Source organism: Misgurnus anguillicaudatus, chromosome 2 (genome assembly GCF_027580225.2).
Source record: "Misgurnus anguillicaudatus chromosome 2, ASM2758022v2, whole genome shotgun sequence".
NCBI lineage: Eukaryota > Metazoa > Chordata > Actinopteri > Cypriniformes > Cobitidae > Misgurnus > Misgurnus anguillicaudatus.
In genome coordinates this window covers 11,832,767-11,856,241 of record NC_073338.2, presented here as the reverse complement: position 1 = coordinate 11,856,241, position 23,475 = coordinate 11,832,767, and the positions used below count along the sequence as shown (strand labels likewise).

Here is a 23,475-nt window from a genome sequence, read left to right as displayed (position 1 = left end):
CGAACCTACGTCGGGGCTCCGCTCACCACGAGCTTCTGTTGGAGAGGTCAGTACACACACCGTTACAACCCACAGTCCGCACGGTACACTCTTGATAATACTCACTGGGTTTCACCACTGTCTGCTCTATGGACAAATGAAGCTCTCGTTGACACACCCCGGGCACAGGGCTCAATTTTCTCGCTCTCCTTAGGACCCAGGCCACAATGGATGTCGTCGTCTCGTGACTCGTCGGAGGCTAGGCAGTTTGAACGCTACAAGCACAGCATACACACAGCAAGTAAAGCGTAAACACCATCAATCAGTGAAACTCACCCACAGCACTCTTATCCAACTTCACGTGATTTTTAGATCGTCCTCGCCACCTGACTACGACGACCTCGAGAGAATGGCTGGGCAACAACGGGACCACAGAGGGGAGTGAGATGTGTGTTAATCACAGGCCCGGCGTGTTGGTTACCGCTCCTCTGGCTCACCTGCGCTTCCTTTCTCCCACAGGGCCACTGTTTTACTAGGGAATGGTGCTTCCTACCCAGCGCTTCGTCCGTGCTTCCGGTCAACCCGCGGCTCGCCCACGCTTTTCCTCTCCAGTGGGGCCAGGGACCTCAAAAACACAAAGGCACACACCAAAACAACTCTTCGTACCAGTATTGCACAGATAAGTACCACAGCTGTTACTCACGCTTGGTTGTCAACAACTGCTATTAACTGCACTCTTGATGGCTCTGTGTCCACTCTTTCTCAAATGAAACTCCACAATATTCCTTCGTCAGCTGACTGTCTCTTCCTCTCTTCCCCAGGAGAGCGATCCGACCAGCGTGGTCCGTCTGCAAAGCAGCAACACAGCGTATACAAAGTATACCACAAGCACCCCGTTTGATGTCTGCAAAGGTGTTTTTATACACTGACTCTTCTCCTTGTCAGCCTATTAGCAACCGCTGTGTTAATTCGCCCCACCTGAGCGTGATCAGGCTTAATTTTGGTTTCGGGGAAACCACGGAAATTCCGGTGTTCTAAGTGAAGCGTCCGGGCGGAACCATCGACGGGCGGAACCCGTCTTCCACACTTTTGGTTCCGCCCTCACAAAACGTCACCTGTGACATCTGCACTTTCGTTTCCATCTTTTTATCCTTTGGTATTTTAATATCATTTAGTAGTGTTTTTAGTCTTTCTTGTTTATCATTTTTTAATAAATATCATTTTATTACCATTGTGTCTTCCTTCTGTTGATAATACAGTAAAAGGTTCAACAAGTTAACCAGAATCTCACAAAATCCTTTAGATAAATTAAATGAAAAGCTTCCTCCAACTTACATATTTTCTTATTTGTTAAATGATCCATTTTGGATCTTTGTTATTGTTAAGGTGAAATTCTTTAGCTGGTGCCCCGAGTTAAAGGAGGGAGGGGCCATCTGACACACACACACACACACACACACACACATTCTGGTTTCCATGTTTTGTGGGAACATTCCATAGACGTAATCCATTTTATACCATACAAACTGTATATTCTATTCCCCTTACCTAACCCATTCCCTAACCCCAACCATCACAGAAACCCTTCTACTACTTCACATTTTCAAGAAACATCATTTTGTTTGATTTATAAGCTTGTTTCCTCATGGGGACATCAAAATGTCCCCACAAGGTCACAAAAATACTGGTATTCCTATCTTTGTGGGGACAATTGGTCCCCCCAATGTGATAATTACCAGGCACACACACACACACACACACACACACACACACTTGAGGTGAAACTCACAACTAGTGTCTTATGTATGGCATAATACCCAAATTGGTGCCAGTGTAACAATCACAAAGTATATTTTTATACCTAAAAGGTGCATATTGGTACCTAAAAGGTATATATCTGTACCAAAATTGTAGATGTTAGGACCTTTTTAAAGGGTTCTGTGCCAGTGATAACGTTTTTACCTTGATCGCAACGAATGATCTTAAAAATTAAGATGCTTCACGATGCCATAGAAGCCTTTTCTGTCTAAATGGTTTCATAAAGAACCTTTAACATCTCAAGGACCTTTCTATTTCACAAAAGTTTTTTGTGGTGAAAAAGGCTCTCAGATTATAAAAATCTTATAAATGAAATGATTCTTTGAGGTTTTCTATGGCATCACTGTGAAACACTGTTTAAGCACCTTTATTTTTAAGAGTGCGTATTGCTACATGTTTTTATCACAAACAGCTCCCGTCTGCAGTCACTGCATTTTTTTAATATTTGCCCTTTTGACAGATATTCAAAAGGAACTGAATGCTACCAGCCAGAAACATCAGGAAACTTGTATGAGTTAAAATTAAACCCCCCAAAGAATTTAAAACAAAATTTGCATGAAATAAAAATGTAAGATTTAGATCACCTATAAGTAAAATCACATGATTTGTGAGTTCTTATGTTAGCACAATTTTATGTGTGTAAACTATTATCTCAATTCCAAGTGAAAAATACAGGAAGCAAAAGATGCTATAAATGTACAACATACAGTTAATATAATCACAGATGATTTCCTTCAGTTCTGTCTCGCTTTCAGCTTCTTGTTTCATAAAAAAAAAATAGTTTCAAGTGATTGTTTTTGTTGTATTTAAAAAAGCAATGAAAATGTACGTGGACATGATGAAGATTTGGAGAAATAAATCATCACAGTTGTTTGACATGCAGACAGTCAGTTTGAAGTTCATTGTTGTTATTCTCTGGACTATTACAGGTATGTGTTTGATTTAGTTTACTTAGCCTACATGCACTGTCGACACATCCTGTAATGTATCCTGCTATAGTTTAATGTCTAACACATTATGTATTGTGTACCTATTCATTTTATGCACACAGATCTTATTCGCTATTAACTGCAAATATTAGACTGCAGAACCATAAAATAATAAACTAGTTAGGATTAAAAGTTTTTCAAATGTGTCAGATTTAAAATATATATATATATTTAAAAAATGTCAACTACCGTATAAAACCGGTTTAGGTAAAATTGTAAGAGTTGTTTTGTTTATGATTTATAGGTGGTGAGTGTAGGACAGTAACTGTTCAGACTGGTGGATCTGTTATTATTCCATGTCATTATGAGAGTAAATACACCCAACACAAGAAATACTGGTGTTATGATTTATTAGGATTTTTTCAATTCTGCTCTATTCTGGCATATTCAAATGAAACTAAAGGAGACGTGTCAGTAATTGATCATCCTGATCAGAGTTTATTTACTGTCACTATGAGAGACCTGCAGGAGCAAAACACTGGAGATTACTCGTGTGCTATGGAAATTGAAGGTGCTGCCTATGATGTGACAGAGAAGTTTTATATCACAATTCAACCAGGTATGAGATTATTTTACATTAATATCATCAGATTGCTTTTGTTTCTGATAAATGTCAATAACAAATATCATCTGTCTGTGTGATGATAGCTCCTGATGTCTCTGTGATGCCCAGCAGTGTAACTGTAGATGAAGGTGGTAATATCAGTATACAGTGTCTCTACACTTCTACATATAAGAATAAACACAAACAGTGGTGCAGATATAAAGATAAGAGATGTTACACAGTGAGAAGATCTGACACATCCCAGAATTCAGTTGAGATCAGTGATGATGGGAGAGGATCTTTGACTGTGGTGATGTCTGGACTGATGAAGAGTGATTCTGGCTGGTATTACTGTTCTGTAGGAGATCTACACGCTTCTGTTCAACTCACAGTCAATGGTAAAACTCATCCAGTTATCTATTTTTCCTGCTATATAAAGAAAATAACTGAAGGGTTTAATTACTAAAATGTTTAATTTCTCTGTGTTTAGTTGCTAAAGTTTCTCTTGGACATTTACAGACTCCTGTTGAATTGAATGATGCAGAACCTACAACAGGTAATAAAGTCAGTAAATAAAGTCAGTAAATTATTTATTAATTATTTGTCCCGCCTCTCCTCTGCTGTGATTGGGCGACTGAGTGAAAAGTGACATTGATGAACTCAAAAGGGCTTTCCAAACTGCGCGTAATGCTGGGTTATCACCATCTAAACCCCTCTTTTAACCCTGGGATGAGGAGCGTTTCACAATTGTAATTTATAAGTGTAGTTTAACCCCGAATTTAACCCAGCATTGCGATGCCAAACATGTACAGTGTGAAACAAAGCTGGGTTAGAATGTTAGAATGTCGATGTTTAGCAACAAACAGCCAATCAGAAACTGAAGACCAAATACCTCACATCACAATCTGCGTATACAGTCATAGAAACTCCGCTGTCTAAACAGTAATTTCACAATTTGAAAAAAATACTGTCAAAGGTGATTAAAAAAACACATAGGGGCCAACAAAGATTTGCATGGCGACATGTTTTGTTACTGATGCAGTAATGCAAGACAATCGGTTCTTTAAAGTCACAGCGCACTATTTTATTTCCGTCATTCTGACACAGCTTTATTTATCCAATCATAACGGCTGTCACCACCAATCTTTTAAAAATAGGTCAGATTACATTTAACCAGTTTCAGAGTAACTCAGGCTTAACTGTTTCAAGTGTAAGAAGCCCTAGAGTTGAACATGTTTCACTTTGGTGGACACCGGGCCTTACATTTTGTTTGATTTCCTTTCTCTCTCAAAAGAAACTTATTTTTTATTCTTTACAGCACCCGTGAGCACAGACGTGAGCACTGAACAACTGTTAGTATCAACAATAATTAAAAACAATAAACAAATATGCACAGTATTTAACAATCAAATAAATCATTTCTTTTTCTTTCTTTTTTTTAGATGGGTTAAAAAACAAGTCTGTCTTTCAAAGAATAAGAATTGATCTAATGAATGGTTGTGTTTCAAAAAATAATAAGTAATCTTCCACTGAAGTATAACAATGCACAATGTATGCTCTTCTCCTGTTTCTCTTAAGTTTTGTAAATGCTTAAAACTTATTAGTTTTTTTTCTAAATGTGTCAGACTATAATCTCTGTTAAAAGTCATCAACAGGATCTCACAATCGTTCAGTGTTTAACAGCTTTTGCTGCATTTTAGACTTCTGTGTTTTACAGGCATAGAGGAGCTCATTGTTGTTATGTCTGATTCATCTGTGTGTAGTCAGCTATTGTGTTGTTCTCTCTCTGATTTTGTGTTATTGTGATTGTTTTATGCTTATGTATCCTACATCCTTGTTTGCACCATTTGGATTATTAAAGATAAATGCATCTGAATTCTGTTCTTGTGTTTTTGTATCCGTTGTTAGAAAGCTGCACAAATGACCTTTAATCTGCTGTCTGTTCTCTATGCATGTGGCAAATATAGCAGCATTTCATCCGCTGTGTCAAAAAGGAAGTGCACAGCACAATATAAGTTATAGTTAACTTACAAAAAAAACAAGATACATGAACAAAAAGATGTCAACTTTATTTTTGGCCATCTGCTAACGTCTTCTATCCACTCCACTATAGTACACAGATCTGGGTGCTGTGTCGAAAAAGTTGCTAAAGTTAACTTTTTAAAATAACTTTCTCTGTCTGTGTTGCTTCACTGCTGACTCTTGCCATACTTCCATTACCAAACTGCGCGCGCATACGCTGCCACGTCATCATTGTGTACAAACAGTAAAAGGGTCTATAGAGTATAACATCCTCCATATATCCAAATAGTATTTAATTTTATCAGATTCATAAAGGACAGATCAGCTGTACCAATTATTCCAGAATATATCTGAGTTTCTGGAGCTGTTCTGGAGGTGGAGGGAGCAAGCAACACACAAAACCAGTGGCGGCCTGTGAATTCTTTATCAGGGTGCATGATGTGAAGCTCGTCACAACATGTATTTGGCCCGTCATATGTGTAGCTCGTCATGTTAAAATATGTGTTTACACGTTATGTCAAAATACGAGTCTGCTGCAGACGCTTCAAAGAGGTTTATGATAAAAGAGACGCTCATGTTTGCTAGATACTCCCTTAATCTCATGCTTAAGCAGAGTTTAGTGTTAAGTTAGTGTCTTGCGGGTATTTTGTGAACGTGAGCATAAACCCTTCAGATGCGTGTGCAGCAGGCACATATTTTGACAAGACGCATGATGCACATGGGTACACATGACGCACTGATTACATATTTTGACATGACGAGCAACACACATGACACTCTGAACACATATTTTGAATTGGGCCCCTCGGAAGAGAAGTCATTTTATGCAGACATTTGATGCAGTTTTACTTATCGCCTGCGACTCATGAACTGGTAACTCCGCTACTACCCTGTAAAAACAAACTGTATCCATAATGCTAGGTTCATTGGGAAGCTAAAATAAGCTTTCATTTCCCTCACAAACAACAAGACACTTCTTTGGTGATGTTGATTTTGTGTCAGCTCTTGGTTAGTTAGTGTGTTTGTGCGCTATTCCAGTTAAAGGGCCTGTATAAGGATCTCCACTGTACTTCCAGCACTGAAATTGCAGATAAACAAAATAAAGCAAGATTGCTACGTATGAATCTTTCATGTTTTAAAAAAAAAACTTTCCAAAACTTGTACCTCGCGAAGTGCATTCGGCACAGATATACTCTGTCATATATGGTGGCCGATAAGTGTAAAACAAAACAACAAATCTAAAATCAAAACAACAAATTAAAACCACAAATGCAAATGCAGTAATGCAAGACAATCGGTTATTTAAAGTCACAGCGCACTATTTTATTAGCTTCTGACACAGCTTTATTCTGACACAGCTTTATTTATCCAATCATAACGGCTGTCACCACCAATATGCAACTTATCTTTTAAAAATAGGTCAGATTACATTTAACCAGGTTCAGAGTAACTCAGGCTTAATTGTTTCAAGTGTAAGAAGCCCTAGAGTTGAACATGTTTCACTTTGGTGGACACCGGGCCTAACATTTTGTTTGATTTCCTTTCTCTCTCAAAAGAAACTTATTTTTTATTCTTTACAGCACCCGTGAGCACAGACGTGTTCTGACAATAAACCTCATCGAAGAAGACGACGTGGGAATGTTTAAAAACATCTCGAAATATGGATGATAAAGTTAACTTTATTAATGTCTACGTATTTGATATCGTGTTATCGTGGTAACGTTATAGGTTATTTCCAGGGTTCTAAATTAACACTTACTAAAATTAAAAACGTACTAGCCAGTTTGGCCGGTGATGCATGAGGCATTGCATGCAAGATACATAAAGCTTCGTTCTCGGTCATTTATCCCTCTGGCAGTACTTCCTACATTTCCCATGAACACTGTGCCGTAATGCTACGTGATGATGTTTATACGCCAATTGGCTGCACGCAGTTTGCAGGGAAACCAGCGCGAGAAATCATGGAAACGAGTGGAGCGCGCCAGAAAACAAAAGGAAGGAGAACGAACCGGCAGAGCAGGGATGATAGACTAAAGACAGCGGTGTCGCCACACCCCTTTACTGGGGCATGTGATCCAGTGTAAATCTTTGGTGCTCTGGTGTAAATCTCAAGTTTAAATTTTAGCAGTTAACTAGTGTATTCCTTAACAAAGATAATAGCGGCAAAAACAGTTCTATATGCAATGTAGTTACCCAATTGAAAGCGACGAAGCAGTCGCACTGACGCGTGCACTGCAAAAAATGACTTTCTTACTTAGTATTTTTGTATTGTTTTCAGTAGAAATATCTAAATATTCTTAAATCAAGATGTATTTTCTTGATGAGCAAAATGACCTAAGAAAATAATACTAGTTTTTAGACAAAAAATATACAATTTAAGTGAATTTGTGCTTAAAACAAGCAAAAATAACTGCCAATGGGGTGAGAAAATTTTACTTGAATTAAGTGTTTAAGAAGAAAGAAATCTTATTTACATCTTACAGATGTATGTGTTATACTGTTCTGTATTTTCAGATATGAAATTAATATTTAGTTTACTAATATTTAACTCTAGGACACTAACTTACATAACAGTTAGGAGTACCCGTGACTGAGATTATATAGTATAGCAATCATAAAATGACCTTAAAATATTCTTGTAAAAATAAGTTATTAATCATTGCTATCATTGTATAATGTAGAACATATTTCTCTGCTGTCATTATTACCAAACATTTTATGCCATGTATGCCTCCAAACATGTTAATAATGTTAAGTATGATGAAGATTATACTTAAATATTTTTAAAACATATTTATCTTTCGCAGTAGCCTACCTGTTGCACTGTAGAATAGTGGGTTAAGCAAAGAACGTTGTATAGAAGTGTTGCACACTTGTTGCACACATAGGGTGGCCATTTCCATAACACCAAAAAGGAGGACACTTTGCGGCATTTAGTGAGGCAAGAAAAATCGCATAGGACTCTGGTGTACTCGCAACTACAATGTTCTCGTAATACAATTTTGTCCATTATATCTATGGTATCATGATACAGTGATTCTGAAAAAGCCTACTCTATTCATTGCCGGACAATTTGATGTAGACCTATGTGTAAAAGAAGAGGCAAAAAAGTGTTTGTTCAAAGAATTTGTATTGTTTCAAAAAAGTCTTGCAAAGTGCACAGTGCCTGAAAACACAAAATTTCTGGACTTCTGGAAATAAAATAAGTAAAATAATCTGGCAGACTGGCACAGTGCCAGAAAACATAACATCTCTGGATCTCAGACAACAGGTCTTCGCAGACCCGCTGTCAGGCGCAACTGGGTTTTTCCCAAAAAAAAAAAAAAAGAAAAAAAATGATGGCAATACTCGCAAAGATGTTAAAGTGTAAAAGTGATGTTTATTTTACAGTGCTCAAGAGGTGAATACCGACCCAACACTATGTACAAAATTAACAAAAAAACAAAACTGTGGAAAAACAAAAGAAAATATAAATGTAAATGTAAATACAAGCCCACTACTTTAAGACAAACAAAAGGATTTTCTCACGGCACCACACTTGCACGTTAACTAGCCAGGTAAACTGACCCAGATTGTTCTCTGGGGCACCTTCTTATAGGCCAATTTTTACACAACCCACATATATATATATTTATATGTATCAATAAAATATTTATAGACATCAAAAGGGGATCAAAATAACAAACACAAAAGATAAACAAAAATAATAACCACATAATAAAAATATCTAGTTTAATTATTTCCCCCCCTACAACAGACAGGATAATGGACGAGCCGGCTTCCGGCTGCCTCACGCCGACACGCCCACTCACAGCGGACCTGGCGCTATTTATCCAGGCCGCTGGTGGCGCTCGGGTTCGACCGGCCGATAATGGAGAAGCAACGCGGAAGACCGGCAACACAGACGCTAACAAACGCTCATAACAAGGAAGTATAGACATGACAACAGGACAAACATCAAACAAAAGACAACGCTAATGTGTGTGTATCAAAGCCAGTGTGAATACGGTTGAGGATGGAAACAGAATGGATATGTATGCGTGTATGCAGACCAGACCAACGTGCTATCGGCGTGCGTGTGCACCCGCCGCCTCAGCAGGAACGGAGAGGATGAGGTATGCAGGGGATGACTGTGTATGTGTGTGTGTGTGTGTGTGTGTGTGTGTGTGTGCTGCACAGACCAACGAGCATAGGGACAGGTCACTCTGTCACACTGGACTTCTGGAATACATAAACAAATAATTAATGCAAAAATAAAAAATACACATTTCAGTTCTTAGCAAAAAAAAAAAAAAAACTCAGCAGCTCAGGCGACAACAGCACCTCTAGGGCAGGGCTCCAGACGAACTTTTTTAGTCTGCAATGAAAATTTTAGGAGCCCAACCAGAAAATTTAGGGGCACACACCGTAAATCAACATGCTTAACAAATATTCACATTTCTACTAATTTCCACTGTATTACAATAAATATTTTAATGCTAGATGCAGGAAATACAATGTGCTGTATCAAATTCAGTGTCACATCACAAAAAAGGTCAAATTAACTGGTCGCACATGTGCGACTGGATGTAAAGTTCAGTGGCACACTCTCAAATTTTGGTGGCAAAATGCCACCATTTGGTGGCAGTCTGGAGCCCTGTAGGGTCATCATGGCCACCAAGGCAAGCCCCCATTGCCCCAGGCTTGTTCATCTCCTGCGGTACACATAAAAACAGGGAGTGTTATCAGCCTTCAAAACTCTGTATTGTTTTAAACCCAATACATGTTTATGTTTCATATAGCCCATTCATAAAATCAAAATGCTGCATTAGAGATCAATTTGGCTTAAGGAGAAACGAGTGTAGCCTATATATATTTGCTTCATTAAATACAATACACAGTAAACTAGCTGCATCAGATTTGTGAACACACATAAGACTACATAGAACACATAAGACTAATGTACTCACCAAATAGTTGATTGTCTATCTGCAATACTTCGCCCCTTTCCTGGCGGCATCCAAGAGTTTTTTGTTTCCAAGAAACTTCTTGTACACATCTGTGCAGGGAAATGTGAAATTGACACAGACTTGGAGCTCAGCTGTGACGCTGTCCACATCCAGACGAATCCTCTCGTTTCTCCATGCAGATGTCATCATTGAAAAGATTCGTTCTGTGTGTGCGTTGCTGCATGGGATGGAGAAAATATAGGCACTGATCTTCCTGAGATTCACAAGTGGTTCAGCTGCTTTGGAAAACAGTTTCAGATATCGCTCTTCACTGTGGCAACCAGGGGCGTAGCCAGTAATGGGCCAGGGCGGCACTGGCCCGCCCACATAACTCCCTGGCCCGGCCAGGCAAGTTTAATCAAAATACATTTTTTGTTTATTTTTATTATTCAAATGTATTTAAGAAAATATATTAATATAATCCTGATATATTGTTGACCGGTGTGTGTATAATTTGCTTTCTAAATAAAATGGATTTGTTACAGCAAGTTGTAGGAAGCCTCCGCCCTCCGGAACGTAATTGGTTGCTAGGGGTTCTGACAGGTAGACTCTGTGGGGAGCGACGGGCTCTGGCAGCCAGCCAGCTAACTTTGCTAACTGCATTTTTAGCTAATATTAAAATTGCCACAATAATGGCTGAAGTTTCTTTAATGTGTTATTTAAAAAAGCAAGAGTTGAGGAAGACGATACGCCACTACCTCCATCTGCCGAGTCGTACCAGCTCAGTTCTTCAGACTCATCAACCCACAAGGCGGCTAGTCAGGCGCGCTGGTGGCGCCGGTTGCCGCCGGTTGCCGCTTGCTCCCTGGCGGCAGTTCCAGTGCGCTCTCCCGGTCAGACTGACACAGGTTGACCCGCCGATCTAACGGCAATTGATGAACCACGTACGACCCAATTTGAATCCACGAGTACTACTCGCCTCAAAAACCTGTGCCTTTTGTTTTTTGAAAAATAACTCTGTGACCCTTTGGACTATAATGAGATAATTTCTGTTTTCAACATTAAACCCAGGCGTTTACGTCTTGTTTTGTAGAATGAAAACAACAAAGGTAAGCCTGTTGTTTAACTCATTTCCTTAATTTTTGTTCGGGAAGTTTAAATAAGTGGTGTGTTGTGTATAGATGTATGCCTTATAGGTTAAGTTACATTGTTTAATTTAAACGAGTTGCTTTTTTTTGGCACAAAAGCTTAATTTCCACCAGGCTGATTGCACTGTATATGGTTGATTTAATATAAATTAGGCAGTGTGTTGTTATTTATTTAAAACCGTGCTCTGCTGAGAGTTTTCATTATTTCAATTTCCTGTTACTTTTAGCCTACTTTATTTCAGGTGAACTGTTTTTGCACTACTGACTAGCCTAAATAAGACTGCCTGGCCTGGTTTGTGAAGCCTTTATTGAGCTATGTGTTGGTTGAACATGTTTAGACAGTGTTTTATTATTGCCTTCGCCGAAAATTGCAAAGGAAATCTCTGTTTTTGCAGATTGTCTATTCTTTTTTCTACTCTAAGGTTTAATTATTATTCAAGTCATTTTATAGGATAAACTATTGGCCCACTCACTTTTGCCCCGGCCCGCCCAAAATAAAATTTCTGCCTTCGCCCCTGGTGGCAACCTTCCATTTCTGGAGAGGTGAAGGTTGCTTTCATCATGGCATATTCCTCATACAGTTCATCCATATCAATGTCTTTCAGATTGCAGACCTGGACAGCATCACTGTATTCTTCATATGACACAGCAGTTGTGAGGTCAAGCTTTGCCATGAAAGCTGTTCTCAGAGAAGTCATATCTTTCACTCAGGATTGTCGCATGCACGTGAAAGAAAAAATGAATCATTGTTGCATTCAGTGGCACTCATAATTTCTCTTATTTTCACCAGAAAAAAATTGGCTTTGTCTGGCTCGTGGCTGGTGGTCAAAAAAGTTAATTTAGAACCCTGGTTATTTCTACGTTAGCATTACGTATCTGCATTAAACAGTTTAAAAAGCAGGTAAGTAACATTAGCAATAACTTTAGCAACAAGAATATGCATTGTGAAGTTACTGTAAAACATTACTCTCTTTGCATTTTGTATTTTAAGGGGACATATTATGAGATTTTTTTAGGATGTAAACTAAATCTAAATCTAGGCCTGAGCAAAAGTGTGCTGTTTTGGGTGTGTCATTTAAAATGCAAATGAGCGGATGAAATGCAAACACTGATCACAATGATGGTGGTTTGTTGCAATTGAAACTTAATTGTGCTGTGAATTATTTTCTCTTTCTCTCTGTACTAAATGGTTGTGCTGTGGTTGGATAGTGCAGATAAAGGGGGCGGTATTATCCTATTCTGACATCACAATAGGAGCCAAATTACAATGACCTATCTTTTCACATGCTTGCAGAGAATGGTTTACCAAAACTAAGTTACTGGGTTTACATTTATGCTATTAATGTTATTTAACATTTTACCCAGGACAAAGTATGTACACCTTTTCCATTAAAAGAACAAGAACATTTGTAAAACATGTACCTGTTATTTACATTTTGGTATGTGGTAATACAGTGAATAATAATACTAATAAAAGCTTCCAGGATATAACAAACAAGGTTGGAATCAGTTGTTTGCAAACCAACATTTAATATTTAACATTAATCATGACAGACAAAATAACTATACTTACACATGAATCTTATAACAGTGTACAATTACTAATGTTTCACTGTAAGTAAAGAATAGATTTACAATGCATGTTGTCAAATGTTGACCTTCTACGTGTGCAAAAAACTATTCACAAGTTATAAAATTCTGTCTCAAGTTTTACAAGTTAAGATGCATGTTATGATAGAAATGATCCAGTTTATAACAGTTTTTTTTTTCTCACTTTATTTGCACTGCCATGTCAAGTGCAATTCCCTGTGATAATGAATAAACAATTAGTTGACAAACATAATAATTATTAACTCTTTACCATCATTATCAAGTCTAACAAATGTCCTAATGTCCCAACCATTCCTTTAGCACAATGTACCTACCTTTTCCGGTTAGTAATATTTTTTGTTGTGTTTTCTGAATTGTTAATTTGTCACTGGATTTGTTATTGTGTGTTTGACTTTTGTTTTTAATTTGTTGTTTTGTTTTGCAATTCTCGGCCACAGTAGTCATACGTCCAACTGCTTTTTTAACACTTTGCCTATGTTTAGCATGAGGAGCCCAACTCTTAAACAGTGTTAATAGGGCAAAATGCATCTATAAAATATAATTGAAAAAAGTCAACTTCGTTTTATAAGTTGTAGCAACTCATGTCTTGTCAAGATAAATAATATTAAGTTGACATAACTTGTAAATCTTGATTCAACAAAAAAATTAAGGCAGCAAAGTTTTTTTTACAGTGTTGGTGTCGTGTTTGGGGGTAATGTTTGACATTACTTCATATTCAATAAAGTAAGTAATTTACACATTCTACATATATCATGTTATAGATTTTGAGTCTGTTTATCACAACCATTGAAGACTTAAAATTTAGTCTTTTATTATTAAATTTATTCTTTTATTAAAATGTATTATTTTAATATGATTTTATTATTATATATTATGTATCTGTATTATTATTCTTTATATTCGTAATCAGTTGTGTTATCTTATGGAGTGTTAAATGCATGTGTTTGAATGCACGAGACTATAGATAGTATGGATCACATGTCAGGGGATTGTAAGAGGGTAATACGCTCTATTGATAATGACATGTCAGATGTGTACAGTTTGCAAAAGCACCACAGAAGTATACACTAAGAATAGTATCTTAATATAGGAGTGGACTGTGCCATGTGTCAGCATGACATATATGTTCTATATTTGAGATGCTTAAGCAACATGTTTTTCTACCTTACAAGGAAGTCTTTCTGTGATGTATAAAAGCTCAAACCTTACTGTAACACCCCAGAGAAACTGAGGGATGACGGGGTGGAAGGAAGGAGAATTAAAGAAATGTATAGGCTGTCATAAATAGAACATCTTTACTGGTTTCTCTCCTGACATATATATATTAAAGATTTTTTCTTGGCAAGACAATTGGTGTCCGGATCCGTGAATCAAATAATAAAGGGGAAAAGGCTTAATTCCAAGTCTACAACCATGCAGCCATTTAATAAATGCAACACATAATGTGTGAATGCTGTGTAAATGTTAACAAGAACAGAAACTTTAAGCACGAGGCTTACATTTACATTTAGGCATTTAGCAGACACTTTTGTCCTAAGCAACTTACAAAGATTAGGACACAATAAAATGATTTGTCATGTGGCAATAATACAAGAGCTTATTCCAAGTTACACATTTTCACTAAAACAATACCTATTGGGAGAAAAAGAGAGTTAGTTCTATTCTTTTGAACATCTTTATTTTTAAAGGACAAGTTTTTTACACTTAAAGCCCTGTTTTCAAATTGCTTAGAACGGTTTTGACTGAAATTTGGCATTTGGAAAAATAGGTCCACAAGTTTACAACAAATGGTAAAACACCTGTTGGAAAGCATCTTTTGCAGCGATTTTTGTGTGAGCATATCAGTAAAACACACCTGTGACCACTCCGTGAGTTTCATAAAACTAGACAAAACTGATGAACACATCTAGGGCTGTGACAATACATCGCGTTACCCATTAAAAAGACCTGCCTGAAATCGATTCTGAATCATGCACAGCTTGTGCGTATACTACGGCTTTGTGATCAGTAAAAAGTCCTTATCAATCTAAAATCACTATGAGTTTGAGTCGTTTATAATGTGAATTTAAAAAAGCAACACTCATCAAACACAATCATTAAAAATATTTTTATTATCGTGAAAATACCTGAAACAATCTGAAGAACAGCAATATAAATATCCCTTTACACATTTCCTGGAATAGCGTTTGTAATTCATTCAAATTCATTGATTGAGAAAATGTGCATTTGCACGATTAATCATCACAGCCCTAAATACAACTTGACTATTAACTTCACAACTTGACGATAAATTAGTGATGTTATATTAGAAGCAACGCTTTGAAGCTTGTGTCAAGCAAAAGTGGGCGTGCCAGATAAAGCATCGATTCAAAGTTTGTGTTGTTAACGTAGAACCAATGACAAACAAAGCTTTACTTTCTGCTCAGTTACGTGCGCACCGCTTTGCTTGTCAGAATGTTCGAACCCCAGAGGTTTTTATCAGTTAATTGCATTACTCACATTTTAGTCCCACATAATACTGAATAGAATAGTATTGTATTTACATATACTTGTGCGTGTGAACATTACAAAATAGAATACAGTTGCTACCGAATAGTATGAATATTAACTCATACTGCAATTTATTGCCACACTTGAATGAGTAAATACATTTATTAAACTGACGGTTCACACACATGTTGTCTAAGCTTTATTTGTACACATAATATTAATATTCATCTGAATTTCATCAGCTTGTTGCTTCACTGACTGAGCTTTTTCCAGAAGCGACTGCTATATGTTTTATTAAACAAAAGATGCCAGTGTTTTCGGCACCCTCTTTGAGTTCGAAACAGTAAGAGAAGTATCGGTGCTTCATTTGAAGCTCCATTTCCCCATCACTACGATAAACTACACAACTCACTTTAACAAGACCAGACTACAGGATGATACAAAACGAATCAGCACAAGACAGCAACCACAAGGGCATGAAATAAAGAAGCAAACAGGTGATAATGATGAAACAATAGAGGGTATGCATTGATGTCACTTTTCCACGTGACCGCGCTGGAACTCGCCCTGTTGAGTGGCAAATGATTCAACAAAATGGCTGGTTTCATAGTGGCTGCTGTGAAAAACGCCAGTAAAACTGACTATTATCAGCTTAAATTGAATTTAGTTGGACTTGATAGCAGAGGTGGACAATACTTAGTTACATTAGTTACATTTTCCAAGCATCTGTGCTTTATTAGGATGTTTGTATTGGGAAAATTTTTACTTCACTATATTCTAAAGCATAGAATCACACTGTGTATTCTATAATATTGCATATTAAAAAAATGTAATACCTAATTACATAAAAATGACTTAAAAGTACATTAATGTAAAAGTAAAGTAAAAGTATGTTAATGTACTTAAATACTAAATGTAAAACAAAAACGTATTTTTATGATGTATTTATGATATGTAATAGAGTAAAACTTATAATAATATGCTTTGGAATGTATGTTTTCCAAAGAAAAACACTGATAAAATAGAAATACTTGAAAAAATACTTTTAAATAGAAAGTAAAACCTCTGGTTGATAGTGACCCTAGCAACTTATCAACCCAGCTGTGGTCTGTGGACGTTGGAATGAACAATCAGTGTATGTCTCCTTTCGGTGTTTCCACTGGAGACGAGACAAGGAACACACAGCCCAAACAAAAGGCCATGTGGTACCAAAAGATGAAGTTTTAGTTTAGTTTAGTTAAGTTAAGTTAGGGGGTTTTCACACCTGCCTTGTTTAGTTCGATTGAATCGTACCAGAGTTCGATTGCTCAGTTGGTGCAGTTCGTTTGGGCAGGTGAGAATGCAGCAATCGAACTCTGGTGCGCACCAAAAGCGGACCAAACAAGCGGACCGAGACCAGCTTGCAGAGGTGGTCTCGGTACGCTTTCAAACGAACTCTAGAGCGGTTCGTTTGTGGTGAGAACACGATCCGAGATCGAACCGACCTAACTGCAGAAGTACTGCGCATTTTGGACTAAACCAGCTGCCGTAGTCAACTGCGCAGTGCATTATCGGATGAGGAAGTGTTTGTTGACCGTTTCTATTAGCAATATTAGCAAAGTGACAGATCGCGGACATACCTGGAGTTGCGAGGAGGTGTGGGCGGAGCCTCGGAAATTTTTTGTCTTCGCCATTTGTAGTGCATTAAACCGTTGTTTTCAAGCCGCATCCGCGATTCATTCTGAAAATGAACAGTTTGTCTAGAGTGCTGTATACAAACTATGTATAACAACCACGGAGACATAATTACAGCGTGCAGCCGTCTGTCCATGGTGTCTGCTGTATTATCCTTCTTTTGTTAACTTCCGGGGGTTCCGTTGGAATTTGCCGCACGTTGATTCTGACCAATCGTGAAGCCGTTTAGGAAATACGTTCAAATACATGTGGCCGATGAGTGATGTTGATCTTATCACATGACAGAATTTTGGATCGTTTCAACTGGTGCGGATCAGAGCAATCAGTGTGGTGTGAAATGGAACCAAATCTGCTAAAAAAGTTACAATGTATCATTTTTTGCTTTTTGTCCGGACCAAATGAACCGAATTACAGATGTGAAAACACCGTTAAGTTAAGTTAAGTTAAGTTAAGTTAAGTTAAGTTAAGTTAAGTTTAGTTTAGTTTAGTTTAGTGAGGGTTGTGTGTTCAGTTCTAATGTCTTTCTGATTGACATGTGACTGGTTGAAAAATGCATGCTTATGCATTCAACATAAACTGCTTGAACATTTACCTGACCAGTGTTTTGGTCTCTCTTAAGGACAGTGTGGATAACTGAATTGATAAAAGAAAGTTAAATAAAAATAATTTAATTGAGTGGAAACTGTTGTCTCAACAACCCGAAGTGTGACATACAGGAAACAAGATGCTATAAAAGCACAACATACAGTCACTATAATCACAGATGATCTCAGTGTTCTGTGTCTCTTTCAGCTTTAAGTTACATTTAAAAAATAGTTTCAAGTGATTGTTTCTGTTGTATTTAAAAAAGCAATGAAAATGGACATGATGAAGATGAGGAGAAATAAATCATCACGTCTGTTTGACATGCAGACAATCAGTTTAAAGTTCATTATTGTTATTCTCTGGATTATTACAGGTATGTGTTTAATTTAGTTTATTAACATGCATTGTTGAAATGTCCTGTGGTGTATCCTGCTATGTTTAACTACTTTAACATTATTTATTTTGTCTATTTATTTAATGCATGCAGATCTTATTTCCTCTTAATAATTGAATATGTTTGTAAATCCAAATATTCGACTGCGGAACCATAAAAACATACATTAGTTAGGATTAAATGTTTTTAAATGTGTCAGACAAAAGAAATGACAACTTACAATTTTAAGTTACAAACATTACAGGGTGTGCGCGCATCCAGGAGGCAGAAAGCCCGATTGGTGAGCTGGTCCGCTACTGCAATAACCTTAATTATTGAAGCGTTCTTTATTGTTTGTATATAAATAAAACTTGATTTTAGTTGGATCTGTTTTGTTCTGTCTTTATTTTTGCAGTGTTACTGTGATACATGTATGAATTATAATGTTAGGCTAGTAACATAATAGCCGCATCTACTGGTATGTTAACATCAGGCACCCAGCACTGGCTCTGTTGGTACTATTATCCACACAACAACTTCTTGGCATTTTGACTTACAGACACCGCTACTAGCCTACAACACAAGGCACGTCTCTTCTTTCTGCCTCTCGGTTGCGCACGCAACCAGTTAAAGACGTCGCCGAGCAACCCATCTATACATCATTAAAAATATAAATATTTTTTATATTAATTTAAAAAATGTCCACTACCGTATTAAACATGTTTCGGTAAAATTGTAACAATTGTTTTGTTTATGATTTATAGGTGATGAGTGTAGGAAAGTACATGTTCAGACTGGTGGATCTGTTACTATTCCATGTCATTATGAAAGTAAATACACCCAACACAAGAAATACTGGTGCTATCATTCATTAGGATTATACCATTCCTGCTCTATTCTGGCATATGCAAATGAAACCAAAGGAGACGTGTCAGTAATTGATCATCCTGATCAGAGTTTATTTACTGTCACTATGAGAGACCTGCAGCATAAAAACACTGGAACTTACTGGTGTGCTGTGGAAATTGAAGGAATTATCCATGATGTGACAGAGCAGCTTAATATCACAATCCAATCAGGTATGAGATTTATTTTACACTTAAACATCAGATTGCTCTTGTTTCTGATAAATGTCAATGACAAATATCATCTGTCTATGTGATGACAGCTCCTGATCTCTCTGTGATGTCCAGCAGTGTAACTGTAGATGAAGGTGGTAATATCAGTGTACAGTGTCTCTACACTTCTACATATAATAATAAAACCAAACAGTGGTGCAGATATAAAGAAAAGAGATGTTACACAGTGGGAAAATCTGGCACATCCGAGTATTCAGTTGAGATCAGTGATGATGGGAGTGGATCTTACACTGTGGTGATGTTTGGACTGATGAAGAGTGAATCTGGCTGGTATTACTGTTCTATAGGAGATCTACATGTTCCTGTTCAAGTCACAGTCACTGGTAAAACTCATTCACTTATTACTGTAAGTTACTTTTACCGCCATATAAAGAAAAATTGAAAAATATTTTATTTTGTTTCAGTTGCTAAAGTCTCTGTGGGAGATGAACAGGTTACTGTTAAATACAGTGTTGCAGGAACAACAACAGGTAATACAGACTCAATACATCTTGTTGGTGACTGGTGATTAAATGTTTAGTAATAAGAAATAGGAATACAGATTTTAAATGAGTTTCTTTTTGTCTGTATTTCCATTTGACAGCAGTGACCACAGACAGCAGCTCAAGGTGAAACATGTCTATTATAAAAACAAGTCTCTTTGTGTTGTTATTTCATTTCATACAGTAGGTGATCAGATGTGTTGTGGTCCATTTCTTGTTTTCTTACTTTATTGGCAGACATACAGCTCTCTGCTTTAGCAGCAATTTCTAATAACATGCAACAGTCAAAGAGCAGCAAACAGAGTATAATACCACTATTATAGTACAAATGAAGAGTTTCGTTGCAAAACGAAATAAATCCATTTTTTAACATTTTTGTCAAAATATGTTTATTATTATGTTATCATGTTATTATTTTGTTTTATGGTGCTACTGAGCTGTATTTTTTAAGTTATGAAGGTTTAAATCAAAACAAACCAACTGCAGTTGCATTGAAATTAATTGGAATGCACAACCAAAAAATGAGATTTCTGAACAATTAAAAAAATGGTGGTTATCTCGTTTTATAACGAAACTCTTCAAATACTTCAGCAGGAATTTGACTCCATCCCAGGCAACCTTGTTGCCGCCACCACCACCCTGTTTATGTAATCCACCAGACTTGCTTATCTTGTAAGCCAATATTATTAATTAATATAACAGATAGACTACCAAACAATTTATAATTAAATCCGGCCACTATGTTGATCTGGGAGTACATTTTACAGATTACAAAATATAAAAATGCGACTATCCAACAAATGGCCTACCTTAAAGGGATACTTCACCGATTTAGCACTCAGCTTTGCATCTGTAGAAACCCGGCAGCACCACTGAATGACCATGTTTCCCTCCCTCATTTCCCCCTGAGAGGAGAGATATCTGCATTTTGGTTCTGCAAAAAAGTCCTCCGATGATGTAATATGACGATTTTTGCATCATCGGAGGACTTTTTTGCAGAACCAAAATGCAGATATCTCTCCTCTCAGGGGGAAATGATGGAGGGAAACATGGTCATTCAGTAATACTGCCGGGTTTCTACAGATACAAAGCTGAATGCTAAATCGGTGAAGTATCCCTTTAATATTGGGCTGTCAAGATACAGTATATATGTCTACAGGTAAACCCTCAAAACTCACTACGAATCGACTCCATTTACTTTGGTAACCTTGGTTCCCCGAGAAACAGGAATGAGACTGTGTCAGAAGCTGAAGTCCCTCCAAGCACAAACTTACTGAAGGCCTATTGCATAATGCTTATGACGCTTATGAGGAGGCAGGGCTATAATAAACGTGATTAGAGTGGTATAACTATATATAACTAAACGAAATAAATATAACTTAAATCTTTCGACTGAACAAGAATATTGTCCATCTGAGCTGAGAGTACGACAGCTTATGCAATGTCTTGTTCCCATTTCTTGTGGATCCGAAGTATTGAATGTAACCAGATACATTCCCACATAGACCGTACTCTGTGTAAAGACACTCTTGGCCCACACATGGTCGCGATCACACTCAAGGATTAGCCAACCAAAAAATCCCCATGGGGAACTTAACCCAGCTAGCTCGCAATAGTGCTTATGGCCACACAAACGAAGGTCGCAAATAAGCATAACTTCAGTAAGTAGAGGTAATCTGTAACCAAAGCAACATGCCCAGCGGCTGGATAAAAGGGTAAGTCCTTACTGTCGTGTAAGCAGCGGTGCTCATTATAGATAATAGTCCTATAATAAACCATTCCGTGAGGCATAGGGAGGCGCTGTCTCATTTGCACCTACACGACCTGATGGAACACATCCAGGTCGAAGATAGACGCTAGAAGCAGAGGACTTGCTTATCGAGTGTACTCGGGAGGCCAGGGAGGACAAACTGTGGAATCTGGCAAAGTTGTTCTGTAAAGACCAGCCAACCGCCATACATATGTCCTGAATGGATGTGCCATTAGACCAAGCCCAAGAGAAGGCTATAGGGCAATCTGCTCCCTGGCATCTCTATGACAAATCAATCGCATTGACAATCCAATGTGTAAGCCTAGAGACCAGCCACTCCATAACAGACAAAGAACTGCTCAGAGTTCTACAGGTGTAAATTCCACAGTTTGGAGGGTGCCAAATGTGCCATTCGCCTGAGAGAGCAACGGATTGGCCACGGTGGAGATTTTATAAGCTCCAATAGCTTGGGGAACCATGGCTGATTCTGCCAATTCGGGGCGATGAGGGGTTATCATTTTTCCCTCCCCTCCTTAATTTTTCACAAATCCTGCAGCAAAATCTTTACCGGGGGTAACGCATATTTGCTGGTATTTGTCCTCTGTAGCATTAATGCATTCCCTCCCAGGGGAGAATGCATCAACGAGAAGAACAGAGGGCAATGCATGTTCTCCTCATATATGAAGAGGTCCACTTTCATCTTGCTGAACTGATTCCAGATCAGCTCGACCTACAGGGGATTCAGTCTCGACTCTCCTTGAGGAGTCCCATTCTTTAACAGCACGTCAATGCCAGGGTTTACAGTTTAGCCTTGCTAGGACATGGACTGCCTTTAACGATAGTAAATGATGATCTCCCTGGAGCGTACGCTGCTGCGATTTATGTACTAAGGGGATGGTCTGAGTCGCTTCAGACTCTCACGTGGACTGCAGGTAAGTATTCCTAGCTTTCTCTCTTCTCATCTCACACGTGAACTGCAGGTAAGTATTCCCAGCTTCCTCTCTTCTTGTCTCACACGTGAACTGCAAGTAAGTATCCCGACTCTTTTCCTGGACTCAGAAGGGAATGTACAGGTAAGTACACTGGTAGGTAGACAGGTATGCACACTGAGCTCTTGGCTTCATGCATACGGAAAGTATACAGGTGAGTACACTGTCTGTTAGCGTTGGGCGTACAGGAGGTATACAGGTAAGTGCACCGACTGTTAGCGTTGGGTGTACAGAAAGTATACAGGTGAGTACACATGCTTTTGGCTTTAGGGCGTACAGGAAGTATACAGGTGAGTACACTGGCTTTAGGGCGTACAGGAAGTATACAGGTGAGTACACTGGGCTTTTAGCGTTGGGCGTGCAGGAAGTATACAGGTGAGTACACTGGGCTTTTGGCGTTGGGCGTGCAGGAGGTATACAGGTGAGTATACTGGGCTTTTGGCATTGGGCGTACAGGAAGTATACAGGTGAGAATACTGGGCTTTTAGCATTAGGCCTACAGGAGGTATACAGGTGAATACACTGGCTTTTAGCTTTAGGGCGTACAGGAAGTATACAGGTGAGTATACTGGGCTTTTAGCGTTGGGCGTGCAGGAAGTATACAGGTGAGTACTTAGGTGAATTCGACTTACAGGCAAGCGAGTGGGCGAATGCACAGGACTTTAGCCCTTGGAGACTCAGGTGGTTGGAGGGGACGTATGAGCACACAACAAACTTCTTACTTTCCTCTCACAGACAGGTTTACAATGAACACCCAGGCGTCGACTCCCCAACATATAGTGGAACTGTCCCATGACGACACGGGGCCCTTAGCTCAGACCTGCAGACTGGCAGCAGAGAACACATAAATTTCCTTTAGTATTAATAATACTCAAGTGAACATACAAGGAGAGATATGACACCTCTTTGCTTCAGGCAGAAAGGGGCAGATGGAGACACAGGGCGATGCTGCTC

General features: G+C 38.2%; 2 protein-coding genes across 2 annotated transcripts; both read left to right on the top strand.

The window, feature by feature from the left end:
- The first annotated feature begins 2,632 nt into the window (after positions 1–2,632).
- Positions 2,633–11,193, top strand: LOC129443325 (polymeric immunoglobulin receptor-like). Its single transcript, XM_073858030.1, has 5 exons — positions 2,633–2,726; positions 3,031–3,345; positions 3,435–3,728; positions 3,821–3,886; positions 11,009–11,193. Exons 1-5 carry the CDS (start codon positions 2,633–2,635, stop codon positions 11,191–11,193), a joined length of 954 nt encoding a protein of 317 aa, XP_073714131.1.
- Positions 11,194–18,061: 6,868 nt separating this feature from the next.
- LOC141351377 (polymeric immunoglobulin receptor-like) lies at positions 18,062–19,912 on the top strand. Its single transcript, XM_073858023.1, has 5 exons — positions 18,062–18,161; positions 18,926–19,240; positions 19,330–19,623; positions 19,705–19,770; positions 19,884–19,912. Exons 1-5 carry the CDS (start codon positions 18,062–18,064, stop codon positions 19,910–19,912), a joined length of 804 nt encoding a protein of 267 aa, XP_073714124.1.
- Positions 19,913–23,475: the final 3,563 nt, after the last annotated feature.